Source organism: Neolamprologus multifasciatus, chromosome 23 (assembly GCF_963576455.1).
Source record: "Neolamprologus multifasciatus chromosome 23, fNeoMul1.2, whole genome shotgun sequence".
NCBI classification, from domain to species: Eukaryota; Metazoa; Chordata; class Actinopteri; order Cichliformes; family Cichlidae; genus Neolamprologus; species Neolamprologus multifasciatus.
The window spans coordinates 9,936,643-9,963,245 of NC_140460.1; the positions used below are offsets into that span (position 1 = coordinate 9,936,643).

The following is a 26,603-nucleotide window of genomic DNA, read 5'->3' on the forward strand; positions in this document are numbered from 1 at the left end:
GGGTGGAGTGTGAGCAGATGTTGCAGAGGGGCTGTAGGTCAGTGGGGCCGAGGGACCGTCGGTCACGAAGGACGCGGAGTTCCTGTTCAGGTGACGGATTTAAAGTGAGTTTAAACCACCGTGCATTGTCATGGCTCTGGGATGCTGCATCGCCCTCACACCCCAAGGTACTGTATAATTTACTGAGGCTTTAATTGAGCTGCATGCACCTCCCACTTCGCTCCTGCTCTGCATGTCAACCACAGCGGTTTCACACTTTGTCACAAGATGTAAGACGCGATGATGAAGAGTTTGCTTTTCACGGTTAGTTTGAACCGTGTTAAAAACCCAAACGCTCCCCACACACTACACTTGTCCTGCAGCGTGAGTAACCCCAAAGAAAAAAAGGAATCAAAGATTCACTCACACACAGCTGAAACAGCAATGTGCAAGCTCATCTGTCTGCCTGTTGCATGTACAGAAGTTCAGATTTAAAGTTTTTCTAAAGTTCTACGTGTGACCTAATGGCTGAGACCTGCGGCTCTGTCCTCCCAGGCCGCTGGCAAATTGTAGGTGTGTGAGCGTAGGTGTGAGGCGGTTTTTGACTTGGCTCCTGTCTGAGCCAAACTGAGAAAATTACAAGGCAGAGGCAGTCTGGGGATGCATGCAGGCTTTCATTGCCCCTCTTCTCCTGGCCTGCAGGGCTGAGTGCAGTGGGGGATGATCCTGCAGCAAATGAAGAGGTGGAGATGAGATTGATAGGCAGTGTCACAGTGCACATAATAGAGTGTGATTTCACCTCGCCAGGAAAGTTAACAGAAGGATGCCACAAGCAACAACGCAAATATACAGAAATGCTCCTCAAAATCTTTTTTTTTTTCTCTTCTTCTTCTTCTCACCGGAGGCCATGTGGCTCATTTGGCTCAATATAGCCATGCTGCAAATCAATCAGCCCGACGTGAAACAAAGAGAAAGCTGCCAAGAGGTCAATGAGATGACTGCAGCCTGATGTGTTTTCTTAGGCCTCACTGGGGGCAACAGCTGACCACTAAATTAGCACTAAAAGCTTTGCCCATATGGACTTCTGTGTCCATGAAAACCTCTCTTAAAGGCCTCTAATGAACTCGTGCTCTGGCGCACAAACACAGCCTCACTTAACCAAGATTTCAGCGAGCAATGTCAAAGGAAGTACTGATGTGTTTTTTAGCTGGAGGACGATAAAAACGGGGAAGGTTGAATGGAGTCAGATGATGAGAGCACAGTGTTTGTCCTAGTTGTGGCTGCTATTGTTGTCAAATGGGTTTTTAGTGTGTTGTGAGACACTGAGGGTGTCACAGCAAGGCCAACAGTTCACAGCTCAGTGGGGAAGCACTGAGTGGAGAGGCTAACAAACAGTGTCAGGGGGCTCCTCATTTCACCCTAATTTACACGCCAAAAGCATCATTTGCTCCACGTCTGAAATATTATGGGCGTTTGCTTGGTTATATATTACTGCACCGATATTACATCTGTGGCAAGTCCAATAAATAAATATAATAAATGCAGATATATCCATACAGGTCCTACAGGGGTTTTCCTGCATTAAAAAAAAATTGGCAGCTAACAAAGGTGACTGTTTCATGTTTTATATTTTAAACCTGGCTGTTTATTTACAACACGCATGCAAAGTCATATATGGCAGCAGGTAGGAAACATCTGGCGGGCGTAAAACAATTTCATTGAGATTCGAGTGAAGCGGTGCTTCCACACCGGTGTAAATCTTTGCTGAGTTCACCTCCAGCTTCTCCAGCTGTGCAGGAGACGCAACACAGAGTGTGTTTTTAGTTCAGCGAGGTCACACAGCAGAGGGCTTTTAGATCACCCTGGAAAACGTCAGGTTGTGTCGGCGTAGCTGATAAACACGTCGCGTCTCCTGGGGATTTCGCAGTGTTCCTTAGAAAGGACCTGCCAGAGGATTCACAGCAGTGATAGTGATGTTAGAAAAGCACTTAGCATATGCAGGTTGGATACACATGCTGAGGTTTAGTGCTGGGCTGCTGCGCTGGGTCTTCCTGACCTTTAGTAGCTCCAGTCAGGAGTTGGACCATGTCCTTTTCTGTGTGAACGAGGCTAAAGTTAACTTCTGGCTGCAACACAAAGCAAACTGCGAGCCAGAGCTGCCTCTCATCAGACACAGAGGTCAGACAGAGTGCAATTCGGCAAAGCTGCCCGGTCAAGGACAGGCCCAGAAATGTCAGGCAGGTAAGAGAAGACTGACAGATCTGTCTTTGTGTGCTATCAAAGCAAAAGCTCAGCAGTTAATCCTCAGGATTTTACTTGGATTTCGCTACAGATGTCTGAGATACTATCTCACGCCAGTGCCTTCAATGAAGGAGTCCAACCAAACTATGCTGTTATTTTAATCTACTCATGCTGCTTTCTCTTTGACATCTTGTTCTTGTATGAATCACTCCTGTGCATACTTCAAGCAGTCAACATCCAAATAAGTCCCAGCACAAAGACCAGACTTCATCCTTTTGAACTCAAACTTTCCCCATTCACGCAGCCCCTCCATGCATTGTGTAATTTGAAGCGGTGCAGTAACTCGAGGAGATGTAAGGGGGAGCAGTGGGGTTATTCCATGTATTGGTCAGTGTTTAGAGGATGAAAGTCACACTATCAGGTTGCATTAATACCTATTGTTTGGCTGCAGGTGATAGCGTTGCATTAGTAAACAGGCTATTGTGCTGCTAACATTGGATGTGATTATCTGGATTTTTAGTCTCAGGCTTTAAGCTGACTCTGTTGTTCTCCCAACAAATAAAAAACCCTTCAGTGTTCATATGTAGAAGGAGATAACATTCAAAGCCACCACAAACCAAAGCTCATCAGGTGCATTTGTTTCACATCGTCACACATTTTAACCACAAAAATGCCCGAATGAACGTCCAGTACAGTCGTGATGAAAGCTGCCTTTCCGTGATGCAGCCATCATGTCTCAATAAGGGTTACAAGAAGCATGAAGAAATAATAGACTGATAGTAGCCATTGTCCTTTAAAGGAAATCCATGAACGATAAAAATCTGACTGTTAAAGTTATCAGATAACAGGTTGGATAAACTAGTGAAATATCAGCTAATTATGATAAAAAGCTGGTCTCTATAAAGTGACAGAATAAATGAACTAATTAATGACCCACCAGCCAATTCATTAGGTTTACCTGCTTGTTAATACAAGTATCTAATCACCCAATCACGTGGCACCAAATGAATGCATTCAGGCATGTAAACATTGTCGAGACAGCCTGCTGAAATTCAAACAGAGCATCAGAATGGGGAAGGACGGTGACTTTGAAGTGTCGCTTAAATCCTCCGCAAACAATTTGGTTAGTTCTCTGGGTGACAATGGCTTCTTATTGGCCAGACTGCTTCAAGCTGAAGGCAACAGTAACTCAAATAACCAGTTGTTAAAAACAAGATCTGCAGAAGAGCATCTCAAAGCTTGAAGGAGATGAGCTACAGCAGCAAAAGTTCACACCTGGTGCCTCTACAGTCAGTTAGGAACTTGAAACTTATTCTAAGATTTAAAGTGGCTTTTTCCAGACGATTGGAAAAACGTTGCTTCCCACAGAATAGCAAAACCAAATGATTACTCATAGAGGGTCGTCTGATTGTTAGAGCTTTCTCTATTAATGGAAGGCTCATTCAATTGAGATCTTTTTGTGACCATTTCTCCTCACTAAACTTCCAATGTAAAGCAACATGTTTCAAACTGTTACCTAGTCACACAGGTGTGGCTTAATTTGTGCTTTAGTGAGATGTTTTAGGATCATATAGATGCCCTTGTGCCTTATAAATTATGACACTGGATTGTCTGTGACCACACTGTTGAATTTCACTAGAAAAGGTTTGTCATTCTTACCTATCTCTCTCTCCCTGACAGCGGTATCTAATCTGGATGTGGAAAGTAAGCTGACAGCACATTACCAAGCTCCCTGGCATCAGCAGAGAAACGTTTTCCATTCATCTACACGGCCAGAATGTGTGGAAGAGCTCCACAGGCAAGCCAAAACCAGCCTGTGGGCCCTGCACCGAGGTGAGGCCCTCAGCAGCACTCAGCTCCTCAGATTGCAACACAGGAGGGAAAGCTGCTCTCTGTCATGCCTAGTTAATAAACTGATTCACTTTTACCTTACTGCCATTTAAAAATATTTCGGCTATAACGTGCATCCTTCCGGGCAGGTCTGCAGCCTGTGTTTGGAGGCATGGTGCCCTCTAGTGGACATGTTGTGCAACTACAACGTAAATAACAAGCATGTTCAGATGCCATTTTCACACAGACAGTCTATCTACATAAATAGTCAAGCATCAAAGAAGTGCACTTATGAATTCATCAAAATCACTTCAGTCATGCACTCTTAAGCACAACACTATACAATAATTCCTGGGTAAATTCAATGCAGAAAAAATGGCTGACCCCGCATTAATCTGAACCCGCAGGTCGGTCTGCATGTGACACCTCTCGACACTTATATTTTATTATATCAGTGAATAAATACAACCGGTCTTCAGTGTTTTACATCTTTTTTGCTGCAGATCACCAGAGGAGGCGATCGGGCAGCAGGGAGCGGAGAGTTACCATCGCAATCTCGCCGGTGCCCCCAATGCCCATGTATCCCTCCCCTCAGAGGGGAACAAATTTAACAACGGTGAGACGATTGTCCTCGACTTTGATCCAAACTGCTTTAAAAGATCTTCTTGATTTCAGTGACACCATCACTATAATTCATATTGATAGACACAGATGAATCCCTGTCAATAAGTGAAAAATAATCATCTTTTGATATTCAAATGTTGCTTCTATTGCATTTTAAAGGGAACTTAATCTGCTTTTATTTATTTTCTTACATATACCACACCAGTGGTCAGTGCTTTTACTACCCATGGCCATAGTTTCCAATAACAAGGTCAGTGCGTATACAAGTAATCCCTGTGAGCCAACAGCTCAGACAAACACTCAGTTTAAGACAGTTTTTTTTCTCAGTCTTGGGTCTTAGTGACATCAGTAAGAGCAGATATTCCTCATATGATCTCAGGTCAGTCTCCTCCCTTTCCCAGACTGTAAACTAATGAAATGTTGTCACTAGTTTATACCCCGATGTGTTTTAGTAATGACGCTGTTATTTATAATATTCTAATATGCATTTTTATATAAATATTGTACTTTTATTTTTAAATGTCAAGGTTATCTTCAGTACCAGTATATTATGGCACAGCTAAATGCTATAATAGCCTGTCCCAGATCACAGAAAAGGATCAAATGGAAAATCCATTCTGGAAAAACTGTGAAACAAATCTGTCCGTACCAGCACTGATGCAGAGCTTTCTTTCTGAACTGAGACACGTCTCATTCAGGAGTGTCAAGCACCGATATGAATGGGTTGAGTGTTGTGATGACATTACAGCACACACTGTGCTGTGACCGCAACTGAGGCTCTGCTTGTGTAGTTAGCCTCCAACTGCATTCCCTGTCATAAATCATTCAGATGTGCCTTATATTTTCTCCTACTGTATTTGTTTAACTGTCCACTTATTGTGCTACAAAACACTAAGTTTCACTTACATCAGGGATCTCGAACTCCAGGACTCGAGGGCCGGTGTCCTGCAGATTTTAGATCTCATCCAGGGTCAACACACCTGAATAAAATGATTTGTTCATTACCAGGCTTCTGGAGAACTTCAAGACATGTTGAGGAGGTAATTTAGCTGTTTAAATCTGCTGTGTTGGATCAAGGACACATCTAAAACCTGCAGGACACCGGCCCTCGAGGCCTGGACTTCGAGACCCCGACTTACTTTTTTTTTTATGGTCAATTTATCCATAAACCCTACCAAGAATTTTTTCGTGCCTGACAAGTCAAAACCAAAAGGAAAAATGCAAAAAACTAAACGGCAACTAAAAACCAAACAAACAAACAAAAAAAACACATGAAAACCAGCAACTTATGGCCTCGCAGGATACCGTTGTCACTGCCATCACTGACACAGACTTCATGGCCTCTAAAACGGGACGGTTATCTCTCATTGCCCCGATGCTAAAAGACATCTTGTGTGCAATGAAGAGCAGCAAGCAGCATCTGAAAAATTTACCATTATACCTGTCCAAGCCTTCTGTCCGAGAAGGGGAGCCAATCAGAAGAAAGTTGGCTTGATGAAGGGTGGGGAAGGGAGTTAAAACAGTACAAGACAAATCAGGATTTTCAAGAATCTTTTTAAAAATGTAGTTGGAAATGTGCATAATGATTCCCCTTTAAATAATATTTGTATGGTTTTTATTTCCTTTGATCAAAGGAGCCAGAGAGGCATTTTAGAGATGCAACGACACAGTTAGCACAGGTAAAGGGGACTGTGTTTGTAACGTGTGTGCTGCTTCATTCATGTTTTATTCATTTTTTCATCGCCATAACTGGTTCAGCATCAGCTCACCAGCCTGCCTTGACCCAAATATTTCAGTGCTCATATTCCTCCCTAATGTTGTCTCTTATGTTTGTGTGTTGAAGATCTCCACGTTCATTCCTGTCATGTGTTTTTGTCCTTTTTTGTTTGTTTGTTTTTCACCCTGTAATTCAGTTCGAATCCACCCGCTCCTCCTCCCCTACCGAATGTTGCCACTTCTCTCCCTGGAGCAGAAAGGTATTGGTCCCTTCCCTCCCTCGCCGTCCTCCTATTCCTAACACCTTATTTCACATGTCCGCCCTGACTGACCTCTACTTATCTCTTTTTAAATGCATGCTCTCTCTTTCTGGCAGTAGTAGCCATCCTGCTCCACCCGGTGGAGAGGGTGGGGTGATACTGAAGGCGAGCACCTCTTTAAAGTTTCACCCACACATCACATGTTTACATACTGTTGTTGTTGTTGTTGTTGTTTGAGTTCATACGAAGGGCTCGGAGTATGTGAGGAATGTGTATGTGGGCCACAATCACAGCCGCCCGGGTTTCTCTAATGATAGGGTCGGCTTCTCGAAACTTGCGCCTGTGATTACCCATGATCCCTCTGTGCTGTGGTTTCCCCACTGCACAGCTGACAGCCTCGTGTTTCTCTCTTGATTCTCTTTTCTTTTTTAAACAAGTATCGTGCTTGTTGCCCGTCGTGAGACAGGAATGAGCTTCAAACTCTGCCGCTCCTTTTTTATTTCCCCTCATCCCGTACGTGCCCGCTCTGCCTCCTTTTTCTCAAATCCCTCGTCTTTCTCTCAGCCCGCTCATCCCTCCTCTCAGGCACTCCTGAAACCGTTCTCAAAACAAATCAGCTGTAAATGGTCTTCCTTTGATTTTTTTTTTCCCTCCTAGTTGCGAGAAGTTTCCAAGGAAACCAGCTTCTTTTGTGGTCGGGGTTTTGTCAGGGTCTCATTGGTCTGCTGGGAACAGGGAGCACAAAGGCTCGAGGGTTGCCTTTAAATGGGGGTGGGAGGTTGTCGGGTTGTGGAGGTGGGAACCAGTTGAAACTGAGAATCACTCCCAGTTTCACATGTGTCTCTGTGTTGGAATCTCAAGGTAAGAAATTCATTTAGCATGCAGATATAAAGACAAGTGGCTCTGCAGAGTCTGAGGAGGCCCATGGTTGAGGAACGCTGCTGTGAAGTATTTCCTCTCAGAGATTTCTGGACACTTGTTATGATGCAGGAGACCCTCGGAAAAATTTTGGAATGTTGGAGCATGAGCTAAGAATTGAAGTTATAGTTTGTCATATCCTGTGAGTGAAGGAGGCATCGTTTTATTTATTTGTAAAGTATCTGTCAAGACATGTTCTGTAGTGTGTTTGTGTGTGTGTCAAACTTTTTATTAGCCTGAGGCTCGGACACAGTCGGGTTTCTGAACCTTAATTTTTGCATGACGTAGGGATTCTTTGAATGCTTCTTGTGCTTTCCATTCTCCCTTTTTTCCGAAGCATGCTGTTCATTTCCATGACTTAATGGTTTCTTTGCACTCCAACATTAAACTCAGCAGCTGGAAGGGCATGTGTATTGATTTACCTCTGTTCTGCCTGCAAAGAAGGGAGCACTGACTGCTGCAGATTATTAATAAGACACTAATCTCTTCATCTACTCTTCAGTTCTTTCCCAGATAAACACTTGGACAATACCAGTCTAATCCCTGACTTTAATCAGCACATTCCCCTTCCTGAAGCTGAGTTTGGTCACTTTCTAACTCCGCCAAACCATATTTCATGTAATGCTGGCCTAACCTTAACAATCTAACCATGCAAATATCCATCTGTTGCAGGCTGCGCCCTCTGACCCCGACTCTGACGGGGTGGCTCTAGGTCACCGGTCTAAGTTTCCCATCCCTAACATCCCCTCCACCCTGGACAAGCAGACTAACTGGTCTAAAGCTCTGCCACTGCCCACTCCAGAAGAGAGAATGAAAAGCAATTCCCAAGTCATCACCTCATGTGTCATCCCCATTAATGTGACCGGTAAATTGAAATCACTGAATCTGATTGTTGTGACTGAACTAAGGTGTGGTGTGCAGTTGTCAGCAGTTGTAGCCATCTTTCTGTTTTTTTGTTTTTTTTTCCTGCATATAAACTTTTTTCCTTTAGTGTTAAATAGGAATATTGATACCACTCGGACAACAAAGCAACAACCAGCTTATATTAAGTTTAGAATAAAGACTGGAAACAAGGAGCCAGCTTGCTTGACTTTGGAAGGTGACAAAGCAAAGACGCACAGCGTAGAGGCAGCTCTGAAACATTGTAATTACAGCTCATATAATGTATTTTCAAATCTTTACAAAACCTGAAGTGTTTAAAAATCATTTTGTGATTTTCGGCATGCTATAAAGGAAATTTAATGCACCAGTCTTGCCATAAAAGTGTAAATTTACATTTTTCTTTGCTCAAAATAAAAAAAAAAGTGATATAGAGATTTCATTAGAAATAGAAAGAGTTGCTGGTAGTTTGATTTATATACATTTTAGCAAAGCCAAGCTTATTGTTTAATCTTTGTTTTCAGTCAGGCTAAAATAAGCAAATCACCCCCTTTTTCAGGCTAATTATCCATTATAGCAGAAGTTCTACATGCTGACCTTCCTATGTACCCATATTCATGATAGGTCATGGGGGTGGTTGATTTGTACATAGTGCTAAGCTAGCTCTTTCCCTCTGTTTCTTCTGATTGCTAGAGCTGGCAAGCTAAGCTATCACTTTCCCATAGCTATATTTTTAGAGTAGCAACACAACTTGCTAACACTCAGTAAAAAAAAAAGAAAAGAAGGTATTTTAATATTTTTTTACTTCTACCACAAGTTAGTGATTTACTAATTACTAATTAGCTAATCTAGTTAAAAGTTAGCAAAACTATTAACCTGACTGAAAGTAATGGAGCTGAAAAGCAGTAGTAAATAATGTAAACATATGGGTAGCTGTTATATTTTTAGATAACACTGTTATGAATTAGCACCAAAAAAAAAGATTAATTGTTCAGCATAATTTATAAAAATTGGTAAATTCTAGTAAATTACAAGTAGTAAGCCCTAACAGTCAAATTGTTAGCAAATAGCAATAATCATTTTTAGCTAAATGGATTAACAGCTGAAATTATTAGATAATGCTATCCAAAAAAAAAAAAAGATATTAGTTTAATATGTTGGCCATTTGTTTTTAAGTTGGTGAGCAGTTCAACCTAAAGTTATTTAAAAGGTGTTGTCTACATGTATATGAAAACAGTAGTAAATAGTAACAAAGTGCAGAATTGCTAGCTAACACTACAGACAAAAATAGAAACTAAACTGTTGAAACAGACTAGCATGTTAACATTAGTAACAAACACTTGTGAATTATTTACTCAAGGTATTCCTAGATGGTAAAGTATAAGCTAAATTTATGGATTAACAGTTAAAACGGTTAACTAATGCTACTAACAACATTGTAAGCTAGGTTAATGGATAAACAGGACAGTATTTTGCTAAAAACTGTGATTAAACATTTAAAAAAATTATTTACTAAAAGTATATTAAACTGTTAAAAAAACTAAAAACAAATTGAAAACTAAAAGGGAGATAAAGTTAACTATATGTGCTCATTTGAACGTGAAAGGTGTGGTGAATGTTTTTGTATCTGTCTAATAAGAATTTTGGGACAACGTCAAATGAACAATGTTTGGTTTTGGCTCTTCCTCATGATACTAAAATTTTTGTTCATTGTCTAATTTGCTTGAAACAATGAAGTACCTGGAGGATATAAGGAAGTGTTGCAGTTCAATCGCTACTAAACAAGCCACAATTAATGTTGCTCCAGTCACTCTCAATGTGCAAGTCATGCTTTGTGCCCAGTTAACTTTGTTTCTCATCCTTTGACGCTTTGTGCCTGCTGTTGCAAAGAGCCGGGATGCAGTGACATGAATGCTGATTAGTTCTGTCCAGATTGTTGAAAAGGGCAGCCTGACGTTATTTACTCTCGCTCATTTTCACTCAAAAGGAGAGCTGTACAACAACACCGGCCGAGTCAGAGACAGTGGAGGGTAAAAAATGCACATTGTAAGCAAAGCACAGCAATCGCTATGGAGCTGAAAGCTCTGACCTGCAATCACATGACAGTAAATCATATAGAGAAGGAAAGCAGAACCCTGCACATCAAGAGTTCTCTTATGTGTACAAAACCCATCATCAGTACCATTTGTTTTCTGTCCTTTTCCAAAGTTTCTTACAATTACTGCTTTGTCATTACATTAAGCAGTAAATAACTTACTACTTTGAGTTCTGTCAGATCTCTTTGCTCCACTCCTCACTGCTATTTTTGTGCAACACCTAAATTTGGTACGGCCAAGCGTCACCTTAAATGTTTCTTTATGTGACAGCGTGAGAGTTAAAGAAGGAATCTCTGCAGTCGCCACCAAACAAAGATTCCTCAGATGTGCTGTCTCCATTGCAGGGGTTGGCTTTGACAGAGATGCTAGTGTGCGTTGCTCGCTCGTTCACTCGCAGTCTTTGCTTCAGAGGAGACGGAAGCTGAGGAGACGGAGGACTGTTGCCGGCGTTCCGAGACAGGTGCAGCGAGACTTAGGTATGTTCCTTAAACTGACACATGCGATATATAAAAACTTGATTCAGTTTCGTTTTTTTCCTCTATTGTTTTATGTAGTTACTAGAACTAATTAAGTGTATAGTGAGTGCACAAGCGCATATGTTACAATTATAAGGTATTTTTGAAGGGCATTTAAAGAAAACGTCCATCCTAAAACCAAATTCACATTGGCCAGTAATTTTTTTTAACTCAAATAATTACTAAAATACTATCTGATTTTCACTCTGGACTACTTTGACTATTGTTTGAATTATCCTGAAATAAATCCAAACTGCTCCTAAATTACTGTGCATAGTTGTGGTAGGCTTGTCACATGCTTGCTTTGCTTGATTTTTACCTAGTGGACCATGTTAGCATTTATTTTTCACAACCTTTTCGTAGTTGTGGGGTTTAAATGTTTCTCATGTTTGCTGAATGCCGTTTAATTCCACCACACAATTGGCCTAGTATCTGGTATTAAGTAGGATGGGTTTTTTTTGCATTTTTGCATTTACTTGTGGCTGGCAAACAACTTCCCCTGACTTAAAAAATACCAGAAGCTTACAATAAGAGGGAAAATGTTTATTTTAAGACAAGATTTTTTTAGACAGCACGATACCTACCTACTACACATTTATTCATCACTGTTGTTTTGGACTGAGTTAGTACCCAATTCAGACTTGTAGATGTATGTATTCTATTGAATACAGTGGTTCTCCAAAAAATACATTTAAAGAATTTCATATGGGTACTGTTTTCTTTCTACCAAACTACAGCTACCAAATGTAACTGTGTATTAAGAATTGTGCATCTATCAGTGTTGCAAACTGTATTTAGTGGTTAACTATCCCTATAATATTTTCATTGGACCATCAACAGCAGAGATGATGGAAAATAAGATGGGAAGATGCAACGTGCCGGTTGGAACTCCCCCACCCCACTCGTACTGCTCATTTCCAGCTCCATATTAGTTTTCTTGGACCACGCTTAGAGTAGCTTCGCATGATTCGCAGTTCAAAATAATGCTTGTTTATGTTTTCCTGGGCCTTAATGCAGGCCGTCCTGTTCAAAACAAGTTGTACAGGTCCTCCCACTGTATGGCTGAAATGATCATATTTGGCATATCCCTTCTCAGTGACATCATCACAAACCAAGAATAGAAAAACTGCCTGAAAGAGTATTTCAAGCATGTTTGTCTCATAAGGATTACTTCTACATATATACTTGATGTTCTTATTTGAAACTTTGGCCATGTTTGATTTGAGCATCCACAATTGTAGCAGTTTATATATGACAGAACATAAAGACAAGCATTACAACAGACACAAATCCCTTGCAGTTTCTCTCAGGAAGGGCAAAAGTGTAAAGATCTGCCAAATCAAACGTGCAACCACCTCCTGTGGTGACACTTTGTGACAAGTGGAGCCCCTGAAAGTATTTTTTTATAACAGGTTACCTTTAAATACATGAAGAAAGACATTTGAATTTCTTATTCTTGTATTTTGTGTGCGTCTTGCTTCTCACAGATTCTGATGACTCTCCTGGCTCCAGAGAGCGGACAGTGATAGTTCACGCCAGTGCAGATATCACCCCTTCCAGCCAGGAGTTTGGCAGCCATCTCAACACCAGAGACTCCGGTTGTCAGACAGAAGACTTTTTGATCTCAGGAGCACCATCTCGAAGGAGGATCAGGCTCCAGAGAGGCCCGGGAGTCTCCCTCTCCCTCTCACATTCTGCAGGAAACATCTCCTCCCTCCCTGAGACCTCGGACGCCATGTTCAGTGCCTCCGTTGGAGCACACCTGCGTTCTCGGAGTCTGCCCCGAGACACCAGCCGAATGTTGGACAACGGACATAACGACAGCGACGATGAGGAGGACCTTTCCCCCTTCGACACTGAGGCGTTTCTGACTGGATCTAGGAAGTTGACTCTGAAGGATGAAGAGGAGAGTACTGATGACCAGGCCATGTCTGAACACCAGCTAGGAAGCCTTAAGTACAAGCAGCTGTCACAGAGTCCGGAGCGCAGCTGGATGGAACGGACCAGATCTCACCTGCCCAGAAAAGCTGACATGGGCAGCTGTGAGATCTCATCTAGCTCGGACACCTTCAGCAGCCCTATGCACTCCATCTCTGCTGCAGCAGTGCTGGGAGGCCAGATAGACCATAAGGAGGACCACCAGTCCTCCAGTGGGAACTGGAGCGGGAGCAGTTCCACATGCCCCTCCCAGACATCAGAAACAATCCCTCCTGCCGCATCTCCACCTCTGACCGGCTCCTCCCACTGTGACTCTGAGCTCTCTTTAAACGCTGCCACTCATACTAACGATGACCAGACAGGCTTCTTGCTGGACCACTATCAGGGCCTCAGGACCCAAAGAGCAGGCTCCTTCTCCTCCACAGCTATGGACATATTAGAAGAAGTTGGTGTCAGCAATCCCATCGAGGGGGAGTGGAGTTACCCCAATCCAGAGCCTCCGGGGTCACAGGGCTTCAGCCCCGAGCCAAGCAGAGAGGCTGAGAGCAGTCTGGGCTGCCCCAGTTTCACCAGTATGGCTACCTGTGAGAGCAGCTTCTCCGACAAACCACCGTCAGAGAAAGCAGACACCGTCTCGCACTACTCTGTGGACAACGAAGGTTACTACACCTCCATGCACTTTGACTGCGGCCTGAAAGGTAGCCAAAGCTTCACTTATAATAACTATGCACCCTCAGGCACTGACTGTGGCCTGTCAGACTCAAGTGGTCACATGACACTGGGAAGACGCTGCCTCTCCTTAAAAAAACCAAAGGTGAAGCCATCGCCACCTAAGAGGAGCTCCTCCTTAAGGAAAATATGCAGTGAGGGAAACATCCCTATTAAGAAAGAACCAAAGATTACATGTGGGCAGCAACTTCATCTGTCTGCAAAGGAGAGAAAACTGCAGCTGGCTTTTTCTGGCTCTCTGGCTCACACTGAAAACTCCTCACTGCTCAGAGAAACCCGGGTAGGCTGGGGGGTTGAGGGCTCAGCTGATCTACCCGACTTAGTCTCCACAGATACACATTCATTTAAGGATGAGGGGGTTTTGCAGTCAGACTATGCAGATCTGTGGCTCCTGAATGATTTGAAATCCACAGATCCTTACCGATCATTGTCAAACTCCAGCACAGCTACAGGTACGACGGTTATTGAATGCATCAAGTCACAGGATAGCTCAGAGTCGCAGACGTCCCAGTCTGGCTCCAGAGCTACCACTCCTTCACTTCCATCAGTCGAGGGAGATTTCAAGCTCACATCCCCAGAGAAGCTGGCAGGCCTGGCAAGCCCATCCAGTGGCTACTCCAGTCAATCAGAAACACCCACTTCCTCATTTCCCTCTACCTTTTTCCCTGGGCCACTGTCTCCATCAAGTGGTAAAAGGAAGCCCAAAGTCCCAGAGAGGAAGTCCTCTCTCTCATCACTGTCACTTCAGTCACTGTCCTCTAGGGATGGTGCAATCTCAAAGAGGGATCTGGAGCTGCCAATTATCCCTCCCTCTCATCTCGACTTAAGTGCCCTTCATAGCGTCAACAACAAGGCGACAGCTTACAAGACCCAGATGCAAATCCTTCACCAAAACAAACAAAAAGCAGCAGTGTCAGCCAAGCCTATAGTACCTCACAACCCAGAGGTATTCAACGCCCATTGCCTGTCCATTACACCCACGGTGCTGAACTCAGTACACCTCCGATCGATCAGTAAGGAGCAGCACGAAAATCACACCACTTCCAAATTCCAATATCCCACTGTGAACTCACCTAGCAAACTTTCCACTAGTAAATCTTTAGAGCTTAAGAGTCCCGCACTGTACAACTCACACCACCATCATCTTCACCCATCCTCAAAGGAGTCAGGTGTGTTTACCTCAAATGAAGAGCTTACAAGTGGAAGGTCAGCATGTGAGACTGAGACGAGGAACGAGCCGGAGCGAGAGACTCCTGCAAAGTGTGTGACAACAGTCAGGCTCCAGTCAGACTCATGTTTGGACCAGAAAGGTCCAGAAGTCCCCGAACAAACCAGAAGTCAAGAAAGAGAGACCTGTAGAGAGCTGCCAGAAACACCTGCCTGCCTCGGAGACTTCAGCTCACAGTCTGAGACTTTACAGCAACAGCACTCTGAAGAAGAAGAAGAGGCGTATCCTCCTCCTCCTCCTGTCCTACACAGTTCCCCCAATAGACCCAGCAGTCAGGATAAAGTGCCTGCTACTGACAGTCAGTCGGAGACGCTGCAAAGCAGTCTAATCAGCAATGAAGACAGCAAAGACATGGATTCATTGGGCGAGTCATCCGAATGTATATCACAGGAAAGCAAGGAGTCCATGCCAGACATGGAGGACTATTTTAGTAAAGGTAATGACTTAATGTCCTTGTGATCCCCTCCTCAACCCCAGTTTGTACTCAATGCAACTCTCTGCTCTGCACCTTTTTCTCCTGCTTTTTGCCTCTGTAATGTCTGTTGCAGTCATTAGCGCTGCCACCGCAATAAGGTCTGTCATCTCTATGTGGAGTTTGCATGTTTTCTGTGTGCCTGTCTGGACTTCCTCCTGTGACACAAAGCTGTGTGTGTGTTTGGGTAACTGGTGATTCTGAATTACCTGTAGGTTTGGATGTGAGACTGTGTGGTTATCTGCCTCTCTCTGCTCCTGTGAGGGACTGGCAACCTGCTCAGGGTGAAATGATGTACCCTTCATTTTCCTCTGTGACTGCTGGGGTAGACTGCCTGTTTTTGTCCCTAAGTTCTTCCAATTGTGGGAATATTCTCTGAAATAGGATTTATGGCTCAAAAAATTGCTGACCCCTGTAAAGGATCATAGAGCTTGTTAATTGTGAATAAAAGTTCTAGGATGGAGGTGCAAGATAAATTTTAAGGGTGCGGAAACGATCTTTTTTTATGTATGTAAACTGAATCTCTTCTGTAATTTTACTTATACAAAAGCTGCTGAAACTTGATATATCTAATAACTGAATGAGCTTTTTGAACAAAACAAATTATGAAAAATTGCTAAATGGTTGGTTAGTGTGGAATATACAGGATGCAGTATATTCATATGTGTGAAATGTTCCTGTTAACAGACTCCACTCTCAGTGACAGCACTGTGTCGTCAGTGCATGATGAGTCAAGGCCAGAGGATGACACCGTGTTTCTGTCCCCCACTAAATCTCGCACCACTGAGGATTTATTCGCTATGATACACAGGTTAGTATCTTAAATAGATAGGATTTTGTTTGTGTATACTCAAAATGTACAGAGATTCTTTAATCAATGTGGTCTTCTTCAGGTCTAAAAGGAAAGTGTTGGGGAGAAAAGACTCCGCCGAGTTGGGTGTGAGGAATCGCCTTGGTGGCGCTTCGGGGAACACGCCACCTAACAGCACTGCAAGCTCCCCTATCTCTGTGGCATCACCTTCCTCCGCTGTGACCCCACCTGGCCTGCACAGAGTCCCCGGTCCAATCTACAGGAATGCAAAAAAGTCCAGCACCTCCAACGAGGAGTTCAAACTGCTGCTGCTTAAAAAAGGAAGCCGCTCCGACACTAGTTACCGCATGTCAGCTACAGAGATCCTCAAGAGTCCCATCACCCCTAAATCACTTGGAGACACTCTAATGGAGTCACCCAGACACCCCGACGACAACACCTTCCCTCAGCAGCAGCCCCAATCAGGACAAGACCACCTTTCCAGCCCCTACTTGAAAACCAACGCAGAGGGCTTTTCACCTAAATCCTTCCATACATCTGCAGCCTCAAGGCAGGGACGCTCCAGGATCCCACCACCTGCCAACAGCAGCCGCTACAGCATGCGCAGCAGGCTGTACTCAACGCCCATGCAGGCCATCTCTGAGGGTGAGACAGAGAACTCGGATGGGAGCCCTCATGACGACCATTCATCGCAGGGCTCCACATAAAAAAGAAGAAGCAATAATTAAGTAATTTTATTAGTTTACAGCAAACAGACAAAAAAAGATGGACCAGAATGAGGAGAGAAGGAGAGAAAATTAGACGAACGTGAACATTTTTTTAAAAAAATCATAAATTTAGTAATTGATGGTGTTTTATACAGACTGCATTTCTAAGAAAACATCTTTATGAAGTGAACAGTTGGCTCTTGTTTTGCGTCTGCATTATATGGAAAAATATGATTTACAAACCAGAAAATCTTCTCACTTCTAAATTTAAACGGGGACCTATTTTTCTTTTCTTTATTTTCTATCATATATGTATGGAATTTCGACTTATTAACTCAAAATTTTGAGAAAAGTAACTCCAAATTTAGAGTTAGCTTTGCCAATCAGTAATCTACGTGAATGACGTCATTTTCTTGTTAACCGGAAGGATATGGCGCAGAGGAATGCGGACTCAAAACCGGATCGCAACAAATTGGCGCGTTCGGGAGTACGTTTGCTGATAGTAACGCCATGTGATTCAGCTAATAACACAAGGAATTCATCATTTGTGAAGCCCTGCTAAAAATACTCAGCAATTTGTGCATTCATTACTGGCTGTAATACCGGTAGCTTAGCAGTAGCATTTGTAGCTTGTAAGGAAATTACATAATTCACGTACATTACTGATTGGCAGCGCAACTCGAAATTTTGAGTTACTAACTCAAAATTTTGAAGAAAAGTAAGTCAAAATGTTAAGTTACTTTTTGAGAAAGATAACTCGAAATTTGGAGTTATGAATACTTTTTTTTTGTGGCGGAAACGGGCTTCCATATATATGTGATGCTCATAGCAACACATGGCCAGAGTTCAAGGTATAATAATGAGGTCAGTGTACCTAAAAGTAATGTTTTTTGACCTAAAACTCTGTCAGAATTAATGGAGATCCCCAGTATGGTCAGAGGCGGTACCATCCCATATAAAATAAGCATTGTTATGAACTGTGAATCACTCCAAGCTACTCTAGAGTCTGCAAATAAAAGTATGGAGCTGGAAATGAGATTAATAGCTGTTCTGTTAGTTTAAGGCACATTTCCCAAAGTCTTGTAGACCCAACCCAACAACGTAATGTTTTTAGAAATAAGCAAGAGAAGTTGATCTGTTTTAATTAACCGTATGTATTCTGTGAATACAATTAGACGGACATTTCCTCTAACCAGTTACATCGAATGATTTTAATACCCTCAAAATGAACATCAGAATTGACAAATGTCAACATTCAGTCCCTATTCATATTTCCTGTAAACAGAATTGATACTATGTCTATTTTACTCAGTTTGTCATATACTAAATTATATCAAAGCTTATTATTAGAATATTTTAACATACTGTACATATAGCAAGAAATGGAAGACGTAATTATTGGTGAGACAGGAAGTGTCAAAGCCGAGCACTAACTTGACAATCTCGTGAGACAAGAAAGGAGCAGGTGTTAACATGGGACATGAAAAAGTGATCAAAAAGTTCGAGGCAGGGAACTCGGAGAGCTGGAAGAGAATGCTGAAGTCATAAAGAAAAACTTACCAATGGTCATTTCTGGTTTGCTGACATGATGTGTTTATGCATTGTCGAAAGAGGCAAGTGGAAAGTACTCAGAGGATCAAATATGCCTTATTTTATCCAACAGGAGAAAATATGTGGTGAAGCAGCTGAGGTCACAGCAAGTTGAGTGTTTTTGTGAGATTTTTGATTGTATGGTTAAATATGGAGCCGGGTTATTAAGTCTCTTGAAAAGAGAAATGTCTGGATTTGGCATTTTCTGCCCCTCAATATTCAAAAAAAATATAACTTCTATATTTTCTGTCTCAAACCAATCTAAATATATTTATTTTTATAACATACACAAAAAACCTTTGATCAAAAATATGCAATGAAGTGCTGGAATTTTTATTTTTTATTCACATACTTATTCATTCATAAGAGATGCGTTTTAGATCTTATACGAGACACTGGTTGCAGAGACAAATTGGAAACTTAATTATAAAATTTCATTAAAAATGTAATTAAACGCCAAAAATATAAATGTAAGGTTTTGGTTGTAACCCTGGTATATTTTAGTCCCATGTATTCACCATAATTTTATAAGTACATGGAGCTTATTGGAGTGATGGTACTCAAACATTATGCAAAACTGGCAGAAGCCTTGTTCTTCCCTGTAGGTATGCTGTCAATACCCTTTTAATTTTCATATTAATAACACTATATAACAGGGTACACAATGAGTTAAGTCTGTGAACCTTCATTCCAACTTTTTTGTTTTTTTCCTGCACTGACAAAATGATGTTTGTGAAGTTTTTTGTCTCTTGCTGTACCTGGAGATATTTATAGATGTGTACATGCAGCTGTTTCCCTTAATAATATTCACACCCCGAGGATGCTTTAGGAGTGGAGTACAGAAATGCTTCTACCAAAGGCTAAAAACACGTAGTGGCATTGAACTGTTGTTCTCCTCTAGTTTACTTGACTGAAATGTTCTTGAAAACACAAACCAATAATAAAGAACTAAACTTACGGTACTAGATGCATTTCATCTAGATACAGACCAACCTCTGTATACAGTACTTGTAGGTTTTAGTGGGTTTTTTTGTACAAACTTGTAAATTAAATAACGTTTTAGAATTGTTACAAAGGTTGTTGAATTGCTTCTTATGTAAAATATTAAAAAAAACATGTTTTTAAAGTTTACATTAATTTCAGACCTTTGTATATTTTTGAGCTGTGGAACACTTTGTCTTGTATTTATTTTTTAGTAAGCGTTCTTGAAATCCCATAGTAAATCCTATCAAAGCCAACTGCTAGCACAACAGGCTGCTTAGCAAATGTGTATAAAAAGATGAATAAATGTGACTGCTTTGAAAATGTCTCATGGTATCTTTAATTTCTGGCTACTTCAGATCAAAATACCAACCTTTCTTCACGTGTTGCACTCTTACAACACAACCTGTCTGATAGACTCACGAGCCCCTTCGTCATTAATACATCATGTTGAGATATTTTTATAACACATTTCTATTCGACTTTGCATTTAGTCATTATGTTCAGCTTACTATTTAGATATAGTTACCTACTCTTTGTATGTTTAATCCCTGTTTATCCATACCGTTAGTTACTTACAGTATTTCATAAAAGTGAGTACACCAGTCCGTGAGTCGTTTGGTACCGGGCCGCAAGAGTTGAGGCTCGGGTGTGAAATTTATGTTTTTCAGGGTTTTTATTGTTATTTTTTATAGTTTTTATCGTTAACTCTGTTTCCCGTGTGTTATGAATAAATTTAATTTTTTTTTTTGTACCGGTACTGGTTTTATTTTGTTCTATTTATCCGTGACACCTTAAAGGCCTGCCCATGAAAATATTGTCGCCCAAAAGGTATTTTTGAAAACTTTTATTTTTAGTCAAATGTTTATCTTGCTATTTATGTCAAACATTAATCTATACTGTCAGCAATTTCTGCCATACACACCTATAGAAGTCACACATACACCTAAAATATATATATTTTAATTTATATATAGGTATATATTTTAGCTGTTTGTCCCTTGTGTTTAGCTAAATACTTAATTAGCTTCTCTTCACTGTTAGCCAAAAATATCAGCTGCTAGCCATTTAAACCTAAAACATTTTAATATTTTAGCACTATGTATAGCTGAATGGTTCAACTTTTTATCCATTAAGCCAAGCTAGCATTTTTAAAAATTATTTTTGTCTAGTTTATTCACAGTTTTAGCTCGTTGTTAGGGAACTGTTAGCTTTCAACTGCTAGTCATACTTTCTGTCAGGGCAAGCAAGGCATCTATTTCTATATTATCAGTATTATCTAAAAAGACACCAATGTAAAAACCTCCCAAAGTGAAAGCCTCTTCTTGCATTTCAAACAGTTTTGTCATAAAGCAGTTCCCCTGCTTACATCAGTCTTTTAAATTACTGCCATCTGTAGCCCCAAGCTTGCTTCTGATTCTACTGGAACCTATAGCACCAGTCTATGATGGTTATGCCCATGTACCATCAGTAAAGCCTTAAGGTGGGTGAGCTATGAGACCTGCAGCTGGTTGTTTATGTAAACAGTGTGTTTCTACGTTGTGTCTGACAATGAAAGGTAAAAAGAAAGACCTCCAAGTAAATACCTTGCCTGCTCGAGTTTTTCTCCCACAGGGGAATTTTAGAAAAGGTGCTCTATTTATTTCTTACCTTAAACATAAAGTACAAACTCACATGCAACATATTTGACACAAGATGAAAAAACACCAACACAAAATTTGATATACCGGACAAGGTAAAAGGTAAAAAGAAAGCCCTCCTAGAAAATAACTTGCCTGCTTCTATAGCCAAATATAAACAGTTGGGATGAGAGTTAGCTCAAGCCAAAACTTCCAAGCTAGCAAGACTTATCTGTTCATGCTAGCAATAACAGTGCCTATACACATACGCAGCACACACATACCGCATATTCACAGCATTCAGTAAAGACAGGCATAATTATGACAAAAATGAACTAAAAACACACTCAGAAACATCAGGATAGATAAAGGTATAATTAATGTTGGAAAAAAATTATGCCTACCTCTTTCACAGGGGAATTGTAGAAAAAGGGAGAGGCCAAACAGGTACCCCAAATTTATAGGGTTGCACCATAGAAGAAGAACAGGATGAGGAAGGGTTCTAACTGATAATGAAGATAACTACAAGCTTGTAGGTCCTAAAAGTCAGTTATACCAGGAACAGTGTAGGGTTTAGAACACATTTTGTGTAATTATAACAAAATGTAATTTATGACCCGGTTACATTTACACTTTTATGGTAATTGTGGACAAATCTCTGGTCTTTCAGGGAAACTGTTGGGAGACTAGCATGTTAGACAGGCTGCCATGGGATTTTCTTTCACAGCTCTGAGATTAGTTGCCATCTGCCATCAGACCCACTCAAAGTGTTTTTGAAATGCCTTCAGTGTATCTGACAGTTCATAACACCTATGTAGGACAAATGGCTTTTTATCTAGTTGAAGTGAAGACAAATACATTTTGTTATAAAAGTAAAAAAGCACTGCAGAGTTTGACTATAACAGTGTCTAACGGTCTTCATATCCAAAACACACGTTTGGCTTTTAAAACCAAATGCATATTTTAGATGACTTCAAGCTTCTATACTTTATGTTTTTTGCTATGTTTGCCTTTGCGTCTTAACTGCAATGTTGGGCACCAATATGAGCTCACCTATCAGCAGGTAAGCCATGTTCTGAAGGGCTGGAGTTCTCCTCAGACCATTTTCTGTCACCCATCTTTACTTTCTCCCCACTTTCTCATCTACCCTAATGACATTTTTTTGCATGTCCAGTAAATGTGCCAACTTCTACACTTCATGAGGTCTAAAAGAATGACAAGGCTATATTTTACATATTTGCCTCCACGTTTTACATATAGAACGGTGCACAGGGCACTGTTAGCACTGTTGCCTCACAGCAAGAAGGTCCTGAGTTCAATTCCACCATCAGGCGAGGTGTTTCTGTGTGGAGTTTGCATGTTCTCCCTGTGTTTGCGTGGGTTCTCTCTGGGTACTCTGGCTTCCTCCCACAGTCCAAAGACATGCAAATGGTTGTCTGTGCCTATGTGTTTGCCCTGCGACAGACTGGTGACCTGTCCAGGTTGTAGGGATAGGCTCCAGCCTCTTTCCTGATATCTTTGAACCAAATTGCTGAAATCTGGGTTCATCACTCCATAGGACCTAGTGCCACAAAGTTTCAGTTCAATTATTTTGCTGAAACCATTTCTGATGAGTCATCAGTGAGCAGATGGATTCACTGAAAGGCCAGATGCAACTCTCACGTCTTTTCTAGATTTAAAAATAATAATAATTCTTACAGACACGACTTTCAGATACTGATCATGTGCTGTATATAGCTTTTTAGGTCGGACGCTTCTTTGGAGCATCACTTGTGCAATTTCCTCAAATTGTTTAAAAACATACTACTTGATGCCATTTTTATGCTTAAATTATTCATAGAGTCTGAAACTGGTCAAGTGCAAGAAGTGTACTGAAAATGAGTGGAGAATGGAGCCAATGTCCAAAGAATAAGACTTTCAGCAATCCCAGAGAAGTAGACCTCTTTAAAAATAAATAAATAAAAGAAAGTCTCTGTCCTTAGAAGCAAAATATAAAGAAGTGAAGGTTGGCTCAAGGGTTTTGCACACTACTGTATATTTCAGGATAAACCTCTTTAAGCATATCATCGTTTTTTAAAGTGGTCCAAACAAACATGCAAAACAGAACAATGCAAAACATCTCAAAACAAGAGAAAGAGAAAAAAATCAGCCTTTGACATAGCAATAAATTTTATTTATTTATTTACATTTTATTATCTATTAAATGAATTAATGAATAAGAAATAAAGGAAGTAAAATGATAAAGTATGCTTGAAAAAGAAAAGTGATGGCAGGGAGATCATATTTAAAAGTAGCTTATTTCAGTAAGAGGGAGCTTTTTCCAGCTTCCTTTGAATTGCCAGTAAAAAGGATCTGATCAGAGTGTCTTGCATAATTTGTAGAATGAGAACAAAAATAGTTACAGATGATATGGACATTAAAAAATAAACTGATATCAGTGTTGTTGTGATATATCAAGAAATAATGCACTACTGTCCTTTTCAAAATAGGAATAGGACTGAATCCCTGGCGTCTAGAAGCTGGCTGTAGAGGTGGTAAATCAGGCACAGACCTGAAGACCTGGAGGTGGAGCATGGGAGTCTGAAAAGCAGAATAACAACAGCATACATTTAATATACATAAAACTGAAGCTGAAGGCTTCTAGAAGGTGGGGAAGAATCTTATTGGACCAGAGCATTTCCACAGCATGTCTTTCATCCTGTCTTCCTTCTCTCACCCCAACTGGTCGCACCAGATGGCCACTCCTCCCTGAGCCTGGTTCTGCTGGAGGTTTCTTCCTGTTAAAAGGGAGTTTTTCCTTCCCACTGTCGCCGAAGTGCTTGCTCATAGGGGGCCATATGATTGTTGGGTTTTTCTCTGTATGTATTATTGTAGGGTCTACCTTACAATATAAAGCGCCTTGAGTCGACTGTTGTTGTGATTTGGCGCTATATAAATAAAATTGAATTGAACTGAATTGGATGTCGATGATGAGACTGAGTATTATGGCGTGGGAAAGTGAAACTGATGACAAGAATGGAATAGTGGCTTTTATTTCATTGCATACTAAATAATAAAGCAGCACAGATTTGTTGTGATCCTAATTCTGATTTTGATTTTTGAACCTTTTGGGTTGTTTGCTTTTCCTGTTGGTTGTCCTTCTGTGTTAGCCCTGCGATAGACTGGTGACCTGTCGTGGGTGTCGGCCTCTGACAGCTGGGGTAGGCTCTATCCCAGCTGTCAGACTGATAGATGGATGGCTTGTTATAATTTAATCTTATTTTGGAGTCTAATTTGTTCCCTCAGTGTTCCCTGTCTTATCCTCTTGTGTCAGCTCCACTATGTTAAGTTCATTCATGTGTCAAGTCTAATCTGATTTATTCTAATCAGATTTGACTTTTGATTCTATAGACAGAATTAAATCAAAGTTAATTTATGTAATTCTTAAAAGAAATACCCAGATAAGTGACCATAGGCTTTTCAAGATGAATAACCAAGTGCCTAGCCTGCAGGTGTCTTTATCTCCATTTCTACTCTCATCATGACCTGTGTCAGGTGTGGTCTGGACTGTGTGAATAGCGCATTTTAGGGGGTTATTTGAGATGAACACTAGAGGGAGTTCTTCATCTGAGTCCACAGCAGGATGTTCTCTGGGTAATTCAATGCAAATTGAGTGTAAATTTCACATAGGCCTCTTTGTGTCCCATCTGTGATTATTTTTAAACATCTGAATGGGTCTGCACATGTTTCCCTATGTATGACAGATTCAGCTCTTAGCTGCAGTTCCTAACAGGCCATATCTCCATATGTTTTGTCACTTCCATGGTCACGAGCCAGCTCCACACTCAGTGCTTTAAGTTCCTTTGTTGCTCTGGCTAATGTCAGACGGGCCCGTGACGGACAAAAATGCCTTGTTCTCGGTCACTGCGCGTCAGCTGAGCTGAGATTGTGAGTGAAGGATTTTTTTTTTTTAAAAAAAGGTAAACAAAGCCTTGGACTGTTTGGGTGCCCATCAAAGGGCATGCTGACCAAGACCTCGATTAACGCTGGAGACATGATGGCTTGCCGTGACTGGTGTGGGGAGAAATCGAGTATTTTTGTTCTCAAGGGAAATGTGTGGGATGTGTCACAATGTCACTGAATAGCGTGAGCAGAATAAGACATTTTTTTTTGGTTAGACAGCATCTCTCCATCAGGAACTGGCCTTCAAGCTTTTATGTCTGACTAAAGTCTGAGATCTCTCACTGTCTTTATGCTGAACATCAGGCTTTGTGTCATTATTTGCCCTCTGGTTCTACAGACAGTACAGTAGACACTGTACACGGCTCAAAAAGAAAATGCCAGCACAGAATGCATTTTTTTTTTTTAAATCTTTGTTTAATTATGAAGAGAGAGGACAAAGGCAAGCAAAGACCTCCAAAAGAACATACACACATTTACAGCTCACTGCAAATGTAAGAGACTGTGTGAAGATCCAGACATTAATAGACAAATAAGGAAGCCCCTGGCCTAATAGTTTATTGTAAAAGGAAGGCTTTTTTTATTCATTTAACACAAATATATTATTTTAAACTGACTTTTTGAGATTTACATAATACATATTTGTCGTTTTATTGTGTAGCAATATTTGTGTAAATACCCTGCTGTAAAAAAGATATCTGTCTCTGTAAAGGTGTCATCAGATAGGAACTGAAGCACCAACTGTGCAAATGTATGCTGTAAGCAGCTGCCAGTAGTTTTAAATTTCCTTTTTGTCTCCTCTTTATCTTCCTCATAAACCTGGTTCATAAACCAGTCAGGTTTGCATAACTTTTCCACAGAAGCATTTACATGTTATATAGATGATTATTTGCAAGCAGCCCCTTTGTGCATTACGTCTGAATGCATCTAGTGCATAGACACTGTAAAAGATGGACATAGCTGCCATGATGTCACCCAGTGGTTAGCGAAGTCCCGAGGGGTTTTACAACCTTTGTGTCTGGAAACTGGACATGACGTTCTCTATTTGTACCTGGAAGCTACATCCATCGTTTATTCTACATATGATCAATCTTCAATTTTATGGTAACTATACTGCACTGCCTCAATAGCTCGAGAAAAGCATATTTTAGCTAATCCTGAACTCAAAATCTATGCTAATCCTAAACCTAAAGGGAGTGGCATGACTGTGCTTTGGTTCTATGACAAGACTTCAAAACCTACTTTGCAGTCAAAATATATGCAGTACCCGGCAATGCTGAGTACTCTTGTCTGTGTTTGTGCTGCTGTCAGTGCTTTCCTTTAGACTCTGCCCTGGAGAACTTTCTTGCAGTCAAATGAAATCATCTAATCTCACCAGCGTCAGCTTGTGCTTTTTTCTTGATCTGTAATTGTTGTTTTTCACTGACGCTTTCTTCTCCAAACCAACCTTTCAACCAATCAGTGTTCTGCCTATGCATAAGATCCTCAGCATCCAGCTACACCCTATTTTTTAGGGTTGCACGTCTGTATT

At 41.0% G+C, this 26,603-nt stretch overlaps 1 protein-coding gene across 6 annotated transcripts in view; it reads left to right on the top strand.

Moving 5' to 3' along the window:
- The window catches only part of nhsa (Nance-Horan syndrome a (congenital cataracts and dental anomalies)), a 73,348-nt gene extending 53,070 nt beyond the window's left edge, over nucleotides 1–20,278 (top strand). For 2 of the 6 annotated variants that reach the window (XM_085149924.1, XM_085149925.1), the window contains exons 2-9: nucleotides 3,901–4,053; nucleotides 4,554–4,666; nucleotides 6,588–6,650; nucleotides 8,241–8,433; nucleotides 10,888–11,019; nucleotides 12,546–15,389; nucleotides 16,113–16,236; nucleotides 16,319–20,278. In XM_085149924.1, coding sequence (XP_085006050.1) covers nucleotides 4,622–4,666; nucleotides 6,588–6,650; nucleotides 8,241–8,433; nucleotides 10,888–11,019; nucleotides 12,546–15,389; nucleotides 16,113–16,236; nucleotides 16,319–16,943 — 4,026 coding nt within the window. In that variant the 5' untranslated portion in view covers nucleotides 3,901–4,053; nucleotides 4,554–4,621 and the 3' untranslated portion in view covers nucleotides 16,944–20,278. Of the gene's footprint in view, nucleotides 1–3,900; nucleotides 4,054–4,553; nucleotides 4,667–6,308; nucleotides 6,354–6,587; nucleotides 6,651–7,431; nucleotides 7,512–8,240; nucleotides 8,434–10,887; nucleotides 11,020–12,545; nucleotides 15,390–16,112; nucleotides 16,237–16,318 lie in introns of those variants that run through there. The other 4 variants (XM_085149921.1, XM_085149920.1, XM_085149923.1 and 1 more) reach the window with 4 other exon arrangements.
- The last annotated feature ends 6,325 nt before the right edge of the window (nucleotides 20,279–26,603 follow it).